Source organism: Embiotoca jacksoni, unplaced genomic scaffold (genome assembly GCF_022577435.1).
Source record: "Embiotoca jacksoni isolate LCO1_2020_lvr unplaced genomic scaffold, fEmbJac1.0.p SCAF_5, whole genome shotgun sequence".
NCBI lineage: Eukaryota > Metazoa > Chordata > Actinopteri > Embiotocidae > Embiotoca > Embiotoca jacksoni.
The window spans coordinates 7,260,332-7,274,013 of NW_027185403.1; the positions used below are offsets into that span (position 1 = coordinate 7,260,332).

At 41.0% G+C, this 13,682-nt stretch overlaps 2 protein-coding genes across 3 annotated transcripts; one reads left to right on the plus strand and one right to left on the minus strand.

The window, feature by feature from the left end:
* Positions 1-960: 960 nt before the first annotated feature.
* stx5a (syntaxin 5A) lies at positions 961-7,938 on the plus strand. 2 transcript variants are annotated; one of them, XM_069171256.1, is made up of 12 exons: positions 961-1,055; positions 1,535-1,766; positions 2,620-2,690; positions 3,098-3,153; positions 3,241-3,311; positions 3,415-3,531; positions 3,844-3,900; positions 4,011-4,092; positions 5,760-5,843; positions 5,993-6,096; positions 6,236-6,357; positions 6,624-7,938. In XM_069171256.1, the coding sequence occupies exons 2-12, from the start codon at positions 1,704-1,706 to the stop codon at positions 6,781-6,783; spliced, it is 987 nt and encodes a 328-aa protein (XP_069027357.1). In that variant the 5' UTR covers positions 961-1,055; positions 1,535-1,703; the 3' UTR covers positions 6,784-7,938. The 2 variants fall into 2 exon arrangements, with proteins under 2 accessions (XP_069027357.1, XP_069027358.1); XM_069171257.1 differs by lacking the exon at positions 5,760-5,843.
* A 1,382-nt stretch (positions 7,939-9,320) lies between these two features.
* Positions 9,321-11,911, minus strand: LOC138211400 (protein RD3). Its single transcript, XM_069171250.1, has 3 exons — positions 11,862-11,911; positions 11,151-11,458; positions 9,321-9,719 (listed from the first exon to the last, which is right to left on the minus strand). The coding sequence occupies exons 1-3, from the start codon at positions 11,865-11,867 to the stop codon at positions 9,344-9,346; spliced, it is 690 nt and encodes a 229-aa protein (XP_069027351.1). The 5' UTR covers positions 11,868-11,911; the 3' UTR covers positions 9,321-9,343.
* Between the last annotated feature and the right edge of the window lie 1,771 nt (positions 11,912-13,682).

Below are 13,682 nucleotides of genomic sequence, written 5' to 3' on the forward strand. Positions count from 1 at the left end.
GAAAAGAGATCAAATCACAAATAAAAGGGAGATTTTGTCAAAGAAACTGTTCTCTTCTGTCCTGATGTGGGCAGTTTTGTTCAGCGTAACATCAAATCATGTTTTGAAAGCATAAAGGAAGTGTGAAACATTTGTTGGATTAAAGTGGGGTATAAAAGTTGAAGGGAGTGTAGCTGAAGTAGATGGGGGCTTTTGCAGGGATCAAGGGGGTGGTGGAGGGCCGGGGTTTTTTGTGGTTGAGGGTCTTGCAGGTAAATGGGTGAGGACATAGTTGTGGTCTGGGCATGCTTGATCCTGTCAGGCGGAGGATGCGGGTACCAGTAGGAGTGAGAGGAGATCAGAGGGCCTGCTGGATGTTATCTCTTTCTCCATACCATGCCTGTAGGTCGACTCAACAGAAGCAGAAGCCAATCAGGTTTTCTGTATGCCTGTCTCCTCTGCTCGCAGTAACTTAAAGCTTCATTTCCCCTTCAAGTGGCATATAATGTTTTGCATGCAGTAGTTACTCTAAAATGACACACTGATCTTTTTCACGATTATTGACACTAGTGTTCAACACAAAACAAGACTCTCCATATACTATTGATAATGATAATATTGATTAATTTCTTCCTTTGGGGACCCCTATCAGGTAAATCTAAATTGATGGGATACAATTACATACTTTTGAACATTATATGGGCTAAAAAATAAATCACAATTTTAATAAAGCCAAATTATGCCTCAATGGAGTGTTTTTATTTATAATTTACATCAAGAACCTCAAAAGAATTTAGTTTAAAATGTTTGTGTTATTACTTGACATTTTGTAGTTGTCTCCGTCAGTTTCTGTAGTATAATGTCTCCCGTGGGGCACTGTAAGCAGGAGAAATGTCAACCCCTGGTGTTGGCGGATTGGACCTGCAGGGATTTGGAGCCTCGCTAAAGTAGACGTGGCAGTGACGTCAGGACCGGAAATGACCCGGATCGGAACTTTAACTCCTGGGTTGATTAGTTGTTTTTTTTTTTACCCGAAACATCGAGGGCTGTCGAGATATGGTGTGATATCGATTCAAGTAAGTTGAAACCAATCGATTTTTGTTGTTGTTTTTTTGTCTTTTAAATAAGAATAAACCTCACGTGGTTAGTTTAGGTCGAATTTTTCCAAGGTGAGTTCGGAGGAACCGAACGGAGAGCCCGGTTAGCCTTCTGTTGCCAACATTAGCTTGTGGTTAGCCGGTCAGGCCGTGATCAGCTGTGCGTCGTGATGGGCGGCCTTCACGCTGACGGACCTCAGATAAGCATTGTTACCTAATTAAATGTATATTTAGCTCGCCTATCGGTGAGTTTGGGGCGGTTATTTCTCACGTATTGCCCGGTTGTTGCGCTGTTGACGGTCTCTCCCGAGTCGTCGTGTTGTTGTTGCTGCTAACGGTCCTGACTGGCTTGTTTTAACTACCGCATCAAAATGGGTGTTTTGTTTTTTGTTTTTTTATCTTGTTGAATTTCAAACTGTTAATCTGTTAGACTAAAAGTTGCTTTCCTGGTACCGCAGAAATGCGTGTACTTATGCCCATGAAGGATACCCCACCTTGGATGTGAGTTTGTCCGTACCTCGGGAGGTCCTCCTATTTTACTCATCAGACCAACCAAAGGACGAAAACCCGCCAATCCCAAGTGGTTTCTGGTCTCCAGAGGGCAAGTGACCCTTTCCCGACGGCAGGATGACGTGCCGTGACCGGACCCTCGAGTTCCAGTCGGCCTGTAAATCTCTCCAGGGCAGACAGGTATGTTTGGGTAAACACCAGTCACCGCGGCACAATAATAACTGGATCACTTTATGTAAAATTGAGCAAGTGAAGGCCCAAAACGTTATATAGTATGTTATACTGATGTGCCCTCACTGTTTTTTTTTTTCTAGTAGTCTTTAAGTTTAGTTTGTTTTTAGTTGCATTTCCTTGTTTACTCCTCTCGCTGCATCTGCTTTTGGTTCCACTTTTGAGTTCGTCAGCACTCATCGTCTTTAAAGACAAAACAAAAAGACTTTAAAAAAACAACCTTAAACCTTGTCTTTTTTGCACATTTATGGGAAAGATGAGTTCTTGTTGTCTTCTGTCAGCTGTGTTCAGATGCTTGTTTCACTGTAAATTCCCAACTGGTGACATAATCGTAGATAAGAGTCAATCAACTCTGCCAACAGGGTGTCTGATAGTATTATCACTAACATAATGATCTCACTGTATATGTTGGCCAAAAGGAAAATGTCAGGACAGAAATGCAAGGATGCGTTTGTGGTGCCATAATAACCAGCACTCAGAGAGGTGCCATCAGAAATTGTTTACTTGAATTGACAAAAAGCCCAGAGCACCGATTTGGGATGAAGTAATCGGAAAATGTTTATAATCCGGACATGTTAAGAAATACATTATTTCTAACGTATGACTAATATTAGAATTTTTCTTAATAACCGAATGCTATGTTTATCAGGTCAACCTTTTTGTAATCAATATGTTCCCTGTTATTTGACCAGCTGATTAGCGCTAAATCAATGTGGATAAGTTCTGTAGTCGTATCTTGGGTTACTCGTCGGCCTCTTTATTTTAAATTTATCTTTTCATCTCTTACCCTCTCCTTTGCCAGAATGGAGTCCAGCCCAGTAAACCAGCTCTCAGCGCCCTCAGGCAGCGCAGCGACTTTACAGTTATGGCCAAGTAAGTGTCTCATTGTTTGTTTTCTGATGTGTTACAACAGCTCAGATATTTGCTGAATATACTCGTTCTTTTACTTTGATCTTGGGTGTAACATTATTATTTTTCACCCATTGTTGTCTTCCTCATCCATTGCCGCACCTAAACACTTTATTGCTTTTGATTGGCCCATAGAATTATAATAATTGTGTTGCTGTTAGTTAAATGAGAGAAACAAGAAATTAATCCAGGTCATTTTTGGTGTATCATACTTTAAATGCTGTAAGCACAGGCAGGCAGATAAAATTGATGTAATCTCTCTCTTTTTTTTTTTTTTTAACTCATTTGTAAAATCATAAACAAGCAAAACGTTTGGGGTATTTATTCAGTATGTGCATTACAAAGAACTTTGTTTGTTTGTGTCCTTGCAGGAGAATTGGGAAAGACTTGAGCAACACATTTGCCAAACTGGAAAAGCTCACCATTTGTAAGTGTTCATTTAATATTATTTCCACATGTATATTGTTAGAGTGCAAATATTTAGATTCTACATGTTGTTGTTTTGATGTTTCAGTGGCAAAAAGAAAATCTCTGTTTGACGACAAGGCCGTGGAGATCGAGGAGCTCACATACATCATTAAACAAGTGAGCTGAATTGGTAACATCTCATGATATGCGCTGGTCCTCTAAATATCTAATAAAACTATTCATGCTGATTTCTCCACCTATCTTGTGTTTACGTTATTAGGACATCAACAGTCTAAACAAGCAGATCTTACAGCTGCAGGACTTGGTGAGGTCCCGCGGAGCTCCGGGTGGCCGACACATCCAAACCCACTCCAACACTATAGTGGTGTCATTGCAGGTAAACTCACAAAGAACTATGTCGTATTTATGCATGAAGTTTAAGTAAAAGGATCTATTTAAATTATTGTTAACTTGGCTTTGCTTTTATAATTTATTATCAACATTTTTCTACTGTTTTGTTGAACCTTTGAATCAAGATGTTCACATTCAGTAAAATAGAGAAATGACTAATCATTTTTAGTAGATTTCTATCTCATATTTCTCGTGTATAATTTCATCGGGAAGTGTTTGTGGAGTGTAGAAATAGAAACAAATGTACACGGCTGAATGAAGCAGCACTGTGTTAAACTTTATTCTTTGATGTCCGCAGTCCAAATTGGCTGTAATGTCCAATGACTTCAAATCAGTCCTAGAAGTCAGAACAGAGGTGAGAACTGTTTGGTATATTTCATTATTCACACTATTTCATTTAAGTTTTGAATTGGGCTCAGTTTTCTTCTCTTTCTAACTCTTCATCGTTTGACTCTTCTCCTGCAGAACCTGAAGCAGCAGCGCAGCAGAAGAGAGCAGTTCTCCCAGCCTCCTGTGTCGTCTTCTCCTCTAATGGCCAACAACTTCAGTAAGTTTGTCTGCACCTTAGCTACACGTTTCCGCTTGCTGTGGTTATAACTAGGGTCTTGTATTGAAGTAATGGCAACAACAGGTAAACAAAGCATGCTGTCCCAACTTTATAATGGCGTGTTCACTCTATACTGATATTGTTTGTGGGAAATGTTCTGCCTTTGGTGGACAGAGGGCAAAATGCTGAAACACATCATCTGGTTTTAACTTTGTCAGAACCAACAAGCTGCAGTAATGTATTCAAATTACAACCTACAGTTTATCTTCTGTGGTACAGAGAAGAATAATATGTGACAAAAATATTCTGGTCTCATACTGACCGGATCAACCTCACATACATACATACATAAATACTCATCTGTGTTCATCTAAGATTATTAATATTTCACAATTTAAGAAATCTAGCCTAAAACATGGCCCGCTCTTGGTCTAAAAATTGTGCTGCCAGTTTCAAAAAGTGTAATAGAGTGACAACACCTCTATTGTTTCTTTGTTTTGGCTTGGAGGCCATGTTTGACATCTCTGGCTCCTGCTAAGTTCATCTATTTCCCAAACAAACAGCTAAAGCTACTTTTCCACCGCATGTATGACTCAACTCAAATCTACTCACCTTACTTTGTTTGCTATCACATCCGTTGAGATTTCAAGCGACGTGAGGACATTTTAAAAGTTGATGGAAAACATCACATCATTGTGCAATAGGGGACATCCTGCAAAACCAAGCTACTGAAGCGCCCGCAATTTTGTTTAGAATTCACTGGACTTCTCGATTAAAAGCAACCTGCAAGAACCACACTGCGGTCAACTGAGGAGATTCAGAGGTTCCACTGTGTAAAACCAGCGAGACTGTGTATCGGGTTGTAAATGAATTCATGGTAGTGTCACGCTGGGCCACTATGACGACCAGTTACAATGAGGAGGTACCATCTACAGCGGAAAATGAAATCCAATAAAAAAAAAAAACTGATACAAAAGCAAGTAGAGTCGAGTTGAGTTGAGCCGTACCATGTGATGGAAAAGGGACATAAACGTGCTGCTAAACAGGCTTCTCACCCAGAGACCCTTTAATAAGCGCAGGGAGCTCAGATGCTTCCTGTGCATGCAGGAACACTCGGTAAAATGTTCATGAGCAATATGTGTTTCAGCATTTATGGCTGAATCTCAAGCAAAGCGCTCCTTGTAAATACCTAAAAAAAACTAAAACGTGCACAAGATGGGGATTAATGATGTTTGTAACAATTTATTTTGCTAGAAACAACCTAGGTCTAATGTGTTCAATTATGATCTCTGTAATTAAGGACTCAGTAGATTATATTTTTCTTGACAGATAATGGTAGAAATATCTATGCTTGACCCATTCAGTTTAATAGTGTATTATTTGTCCTACTATTAAAATGCTTTTCTAAATTAATATCACTACTTAACACCATAATATTGTCTTTCAATCATTTTCCCTCATTCTTTTATATGGACAAATTTTGGGATATTTACAATGGGCATGTTGTTTGACATTTTTTCAAAAATGCCGCAGGTTGTTGGGACGTTTTGACTGCCATTGTACTTTTCAAAACAACAGCTGCTGTGGTAGGGAACTGCTCGTAGTCCTTGTGAATGATTATTATTGTATTGGGTCCTCTATAATGCAAAAATTAAAAAATATTTTAGGGAGCCGAAAAAGGGCCCAGGAGCCGCATGCAGCTCGTGAGCCGCGCTATGACTACCAGGGCTATACAACCGCAAATTTAAAAGGTATTTCCCTGGAACGTTTGACTCTCCCAGCGGGTATCACTAGATACTGTATGTGCCCGCTGTTCTTTTTGCTTTTTCCCCTCTACCATTGAGGATTTCTGTCTGATCTCATTGAACATGGGTTGGTGTTGCTTGTTGTCTCCCCTCAGAGAGCTCAGTCCTGATGCAGGATGAGTCCCGGAGCCTGGGGGATGTGGCCATCGACATGGACTCTCAGAACAATCCCTTGCAACTCCAGCTTATTGATGAGCAGGTCGGTGTCAAGACAGACAGATTATTTATTTTTTTGCCACTGTAATAAGGACTCTTATCCGCTGTTAACTTTGTAGAAATATTGGACAAGATGCTTTGTTGGGTCCTGTTTTAAAATCGTTCTGGTTGTGCCGTCACAGGACTCGTACATCCAGAGCCGCGCAGACACCATGCAGAATATCGAGAGCACCATCGTGGAACTGGGCTCTATATTCCAGCAGCTGGCACACATGGTCAAGGAGCAGGAGGAGACCATCCAGAGGTGAGATAGAAACAGAGACAACGTTTTACAAGACAGACACAAAGGAAGAGAAAGATTGGAATGAGCACGAGAGTAATGACTTAAACATGAAATTCTGTCATATAGATAAAGTGTAGGATATTTTCATAAAGGCTAATGAAATGGATGTTCACAGCAATGCATTGTGTTGACAGCTATTGTATTGATTACTCGACTTGTTGCTTTATCTATAAAATGTGAGAAAATAACGGCGCTGCCCCACTCTGCCTGTCGTGCCCCTCTCACAGGATCGATGCCAACGTGGAGGACACCCAGCTAAACGTGGATGCTGCCCACACAGAGATCCTCAAATACTTCCAGTCAGTCTCCTCCAACCGCTGGCTGATGATCAAGATCTTTCTCGTCCTCATCATCTTCTTCATCATCTTTGTCGTCTTCTTCGCTTAAAGAAAAGAGGAGCGGCTGAGGGGAGGTGGAAAAGCACATGGAATGATGTGAAGTAAAACTACAACTGAACAGAGACGACGAGTCCCGACGACATATTTGGAGGACAGACTTGTGCATCACGGTTTGACAGTTGCTTGGGATCCGCTCAGATGAATACAGACTTGTCGGTTATTCCCGAGCCACAGACTCTCGATCTTAATTTGACAATTCTGTGAAGAAAGAAGATATTAAAACTCTGTCCAAATAAAATGTCTAGAATCCCCACGTTGTACAGAGAGAGAGCAGAAAACTGCTCTGTATTCTACTTGGACCAACTATTCATAAACATTTAATCAAAATGGCTTTAATTTTATGGTTTGATTCTGCAAACTGTCTTATAATTTAGATTTTCATTTTCTTGTTTATCCCCCTTCACCACAAGTCATTCTTTACTATTATTACTTCAAAGCCAAACAGTAGAACTTTCATCCTCAGATTATTTCGCTTCTTAGTTTACCTTCTTTTTATTGGAAGAGCCTGACTGCGTCTCATTTATTAGTAATTCTTAACCCGCCACCATTCAGCTGCGACATGAAATATTTTTTTTTTAGCCGGTTATATTGTGATTTGCTTTCAAAGTTTATTTGCCAAATGTGTACTGTTATTGACTGTGACACAATACGAAGACTCGATGTGGTCCTCAAGACACAAGAAGGCAGACACAGCCACTTGAACTGGGGACGTTTGCAGTGTTACGAAGGCACGAGTTGGATGAAACGCGACAGGAAATGTGACAGAGCTGTTTTAATTGAAACTGCCTGGTTGCCAGCCATCAGGCAGGTTTTCAAAAGGTTGAAACCCTGCTCATTTAGTGCTGCAGAGGGGATCAGTGCTTATGAAGGGGCTACGCTGGTTGTGAAGGCCCACTGATGAAGTGACTCAATCAGCCAGATTCCCTGAAGTGTCTGGTTGTATGTCAGCGCTCCACCTCTTCATCGATCTAATGTACAGGATGTTATTTAAATCACCACAGCTTTTTAAGAAGAAAGAAAACATTGTTCCTATTTTCCCCGTTTTTTTTAGCCAAATGCCTTGACTTCATTGTATAAAGTGCAAATAGATATAATGTATTGATAAGAAAATGCACATTAATAAAATAATAATGGGGTGCCGGTATTTATGTCTTGAGATTTTCTTGGGATAAGAGGATTGGTCAACAGTGATATAATTAGCCACGCATGGTTATGGCAGGGCAGCGACACACTTTCTCTGCACTGCGTTTACGCCACACAGACATATGGTCTTTTCGTTTCTTTCATTTATCACAGGCGCCAGACATTTTGCCTTTTCAATTTGTTTTTGGAGAAAAGCTTCAAGGCAAGCAGACTTTAAAAAAATGTGCTCCTCACAGACAGTACACAGGCAGAAATCCAAGAGTCACGTCTAGTTTCAAAATGTTACACAACTGCACCTAAATTTAAAGCAAAACAAAGACATTTTTAGTGAAAAACAAAAAGCAATGTTTTAATCGAGGAGATCAGAACATTGTATATTTATTTCCCCCAAAAACATGTACAGTATAGTCACAATAAAAAATAACGTCAGACATTTGCTTGATGGGAGACTGACTGAGCTGGCGATCTGCATGGAGCCAAACTGTGGTTGCTGAGTCTCCAGACGAGTGGCCTGAGCTGAACTTCCCACTTCTGCAGAAGGCAGCTGATCTGTCTTGTGTAACATGTTGTTAAAGGGACAGTTCACTTGACGCGGTCTTCTCCAAAGAGCCCTCGTTTCATGCGGTTTGAGTTTAGGTACACTAGAAACATGCAATGCTTAACGATGCGATGAGGTTTTACTCAGCAAAAACTACCGGATGGACGTCCACGTAGTGTTTCACAAACATTACAATTTGTACAGACATTAATGTCTCCCTGAGGATAAACTGTAATAACGCCATTAACCTTTTTGTCTCGCGCCATCATTTGATCACAATCTAATTTAAAAACCATTACTTTGGTTTATGACCAAATATCAGCTAAATTACTTAATGTTTAGTGCCAGTTTGCAAATGTTTTGCATACTAATATTAACGGGAAACTCGATGGAAAAAAAAGTATACATGCTAAACATCCGGTTGTTAATCTTGTGAGGCCAGAGAGCAGCTACGTGGCTAAACAGCTGTTTTGTATTTACCCATGAGCCCAACACGATGCTTCAGAGGCTCTAAAACCAGAATAATGCTTTTTGGTTGGACTAAAGGCTCCCAGGTCATCAGCAAGTGGACAGTTGAGCTGAAAGTGAAGTAATCTTTTCAAATCATCTCAAATCTTTCTCTGTCTTTAGAAAGAAGCCAAATAATTAAGAATGAGACATTTTTAAAAACACTTTTTACTCTGTTTCCCTGATAGCTACCTTCTCTCCTTCGTTTCCTCCGATTATTCATGCCCAACATAGTTTTACTTTACTTTCCTCTTCCCAGTAACTCCATTTTCTCCTCCTGCCAACCCCCCCCCCCCCCCCCCCCCCCTCGCACCTCCGCTCTGCATTTACTCCTCCCTGACTCCCTCTTCCCTCTCTCTCATCATGCATGTGAACTCTGCTCCATCGGAGTGATCTCTGGCATGCTCTTGCTCCTTCCCCTCCTTGCCCTGGCCTTGATGGCTTCCTCCTCGTCTTCTTCTCCATCCTCGTCCTCGTCAGACCAATCCACCTGCTGCTGCAGGTTGCTCCTGGAGCCCCTCGTGCCGCTGCCCCTGAAGAACTGTCCCGTGCGGAACTTTGAGCGGAACGAGACGAAGGACAGGCTCTTGCTGCGCTGCTGCTTCTCGATCACCGTGTCCTGCGGCTGAGCGTCGTCGTTTCCGTTCAGCTCGTCCGCGCAGTCGCGCAGCACTGACCGAAATAGCCGCGGGACCTCGTTCACCTCGGGCTCCATCTGCGACACCAGCCTCCTGAACCTACGCAGGGAGGCAGGGGTTTTTACTGAATCCTTTAAAGCAGAGGCCTTCAACGGGGGGGGGTGACCCCTAGGGGGTCCGCGGAGGTACTGCAGGGGGACGTGAAATTTTTTTGGTTGATCAGACCAATTTAAATGTGTTTAAATACACATTAACATGAATCTAACATATTATAGCGAATGGATAAATGGAGGCAGAAGATGTTATCTTTCAGTCAGAAATGCACACGCAGCAGCTTTCTCAGGCTGTGCACCGGTTCACTCAGCGCGAGACTAGCCTGGACCTGTCCCGCCAAGCTTCCTGCACTCCTCCAGTTTAATATAAAACACAATTTTATACAATATATATAGTAGGGGGTCCCTGCTCCATGTCTCTATCAGTTTGGGGGTCCTTGGCCTGAAAAACGTTGAAGACCCCTGCTTTAAAGTCCAGATGAAACCAGAAAACAAAAACTGAAACAAAATGGAACAAGCAAAAAAGATGTCAGAGGCGGATAGATGTAGCCTCTCGCTACCCCCCGGGTAAGACACAAACCCTTACATACACGGTTTAATGAAGACATGTCTACGGTCTGTCAGTGGTGCAGCTTTAGTGATGACCACTGATTTTTCTTTTCTATTTTTTTGCTTCGTAAATTAATCCTTTGCAATTAGATGACTTCTTTTTTTTTTTTTTTTAAATGATGAGGTGATAGAAAAGGTAAACCATACTTTGGTGTTTCATTTTTATGTCTTCACTGGAGACTTACTCTAGCTATTCTTTTTTGTTTTATTAAGGTGAACCACAACACCACCAGAAGGAAATCTTGGGTAGATAACAATACAAATAAATTAAAAAAAAAAAAAGTTTAATCAAACTTCAAGCCTCTCTAAACTAAAAGGAAATCAGATTTCAGTTTGAATCAAATTGAAATTACTTATCGTAAGCTTGTTTACTATATTTTTAGTCAATGCTGATCTGTGGAAGAAACCATAAAGTACACATAATGGTTCTTGTTTTTGTGTTTTGTCACTGTTGCCCAAATCTTTCCATGAATTATCCAGGTTGTTGCAGATTGGTTCAACTAATTGATTCACTGACTGATCCGTTCAGCTCATGAGCAGAACGTGTTTTTACTTTTAGAGTAGGGATCTGAAAGTATCAGCAAGTTTGTTCTTAAGGTGTTATAGGGATTAGTTTGAAACCCTGCAGCGCTGTCCTCTTTTGTTTCTTCTTAATATGTTCCTGCCTGCATGTCTTGCTCTTTGTCCTTTTATTGTCTTTATCTATTTCTCTTTTCAGTGGCTGCGATTGTCTCCGGTTCTACATCCAACTCTCTGTTTCATTCTAGCGTCTCATTCCTTCTGTTTGAGTAACAGTTACAAGTTTCTCTGCCTAATGCCTGCCAGTTTCTGTCTGCAGTATCTCTCTATGTCTCCTTGTATTTCTTACCTGACAATCACAGGGCCACACTGCGCAGGAGGGATCTTGGCACAGAGGTCCTGGAGCTCCAGCAGGTCACTGGGAGTGAGCTCGTAGGGCTGTGGGGTCGGGGTGGTGGCCAGCCAGCTGTAGTCAGCTGTGGACGAGGAGCTGCGACGGCGGCGGCGACCCTCAGTCGCTCTCTCCAAACGGATGCGTTCAGTGCGCTTCACCATGGCCCCCAGCTCCAGCATCAGAGTGTTGGTGACCAGCTCCTCTGTGGTGCGCTGGCCGGGCACTTTGGGCTCGAGGGAGAAAACAGCAGACCAGGGAAACATCTGGGAAAGAAGGCATGTGGAGAGTTATGTCATAGTTAAAGGTAGAAAAACTAAAATAATATCCTTTATAAGTAGACATAGCATTCATCAGACGTAACTTTGAGCACATTCAACTTTAGGTTTGTAGTTTTTAAAGCAAAAACTCATTTAGAGATGATAAAAATCTCTCGAGTCCCACTGCGAACGATTTTTTACATTTTCGATGCAGATCATTTCAGATAATTTCAGCCTCCATTCTCTGACAGTCACCCCTGAAACTCTGTAAAACGTTAGTTAACACATAAAAGGTAGAACAGCGGACATGTGAATGCAAGCTGTTCATACTGCTGAATAATAAAAAACCATCTTTCTTAAACTGCCTGCTTGAACTTCATATATGAGAGATGTTATATTGTGGTCTTACCTTCATGAAACTACGTTTACAAAGCTGTGGTGTGTTCTGGTCTGACAGAAATCCGCCAGTCATTTGGTAAAGCCTCTGTTAGCAGCAGGATGACCTACAGGACTCCATGGGCTTTCAAAGTGGATGAAACTCCTGTGACAGCCGCTGGTAGCACACAGCTACCTGACTGCCTTGGCAGACAGTGCAGTGTTCTTCTGTGTGGTGTGTGTGTGTGTGAGTTTGGGATTGAGCATAAATGTAATCCTATATTAATAAAGAATGAGTGACAAGATGAGCTTACCTCATGACACCTGGGCGAGCAGTGTTTGTGTGTTTACATAACAGCATGGGACTGTTGGCTAAATAAGATATTTTCATTTAATTTCATTACATTTTCACCACTTTTCATTTGCATGTGTTTTCTATTTAAAAAAAAGAAAAAGTATCTACACTAACTGTAGATACTTTTTTAACAGCTGCAGAGAGAGTTTCAGTTCATACACACCTGCAGACTTTCTCAAAGGCTCTTCCAACCACATTCACAGTGTCTGTTATTCCTGGACAGTCATGACATTTTAACTGGCATACTTTCTGGTTTCAGACTGCCAGGTGTACCATTACACCCAGCAGAGCTCTTCAAATAACATACTGGAGGTTTGAAAACTAGTCCCCCAGCAGGCAGACAGTAATCCTGCTTGCACACAAGGCTACCGTGGCCCAGCATTACACATTACATTAAACATTATATAACTACCTGCTAATCACTCTTTCTCACACCTATAGCCTCGGGTGTTAGCAGTCTATCCCACCGGCTAGCATATGGCATTGTATGTATGGTAACTGCAGGCTAGTTCCTGGGTTTCCACACCACTCAGCACTGAACCACCAAATCCCAGATTACATTCAAATCCAGAGCCTACCTGGAAGAATAAGTTGTTGTAATGAAGATTATAATCTAATTACAGTTGCCACAATCGATGCTGCTGCTGCTCCAACTAAAGGAGAATTTTTTTTTACTGTTATCGACGTTGATTGAATTTATTTATTTATTAAAAATAATTTAACTTTACACAGCATAATATAGACTAAAATCTGACTTCCACTGTACTCCTCCAACATGTAACAAACAACATGAGACCATAACACCAGTCAAACACACAGTGGCAGTGTGGTTAAAATAACCCTGATCGGACGAAGTAAGAACTAATATACTTGTACATTAAGTCACATTTTTACTGCATGAGTCTGGCTTGTAACAGTGTATTTCTACACTGTGGTATCAGTAACATAAAGGATCTGAGTGTACAGATGACCTAACTAAGAACATGGTGTTACTGTCTTAAAAAACAACAACTTAAGCCTTGGTTCATCTTTGGAAAAACTGACTCATAAGATAGATAGTGTTGCAAGTCACTTTCTAAATATGTCTTTTTTTTTTTGGTAATCAAAGATTTTTCTGTTTTTAATTGATTAGAATATATTTGGACGTTATTAATACCACAGTGGGGAAATTGGACAGTTTCCTTTAATTTGTTCCTTGGGCAGTCCCTGTTTCTTATATAGTTTATAGCTGCACTGTCTAATGTAAATAGTAATAAGATAAGATAAATACTGTAGTTACAGAAAATGAATCATAAGGGACGCTATTACAAATCCATTCTTCACACCTCATCAATATGTTTGTGTGTGAGGGTGTGTGACTATACAGTATAATTTGTATTGTTTCTGAGTCTGTGTCCAATTAAAACAAACCTCAGATGTACTTCTATCAAACAGAAATCTTTTGAGTGTCTCTCTGCAGTATCCTCTGGTGGATTATCAGGTAGATCCGGTCACCTAGAT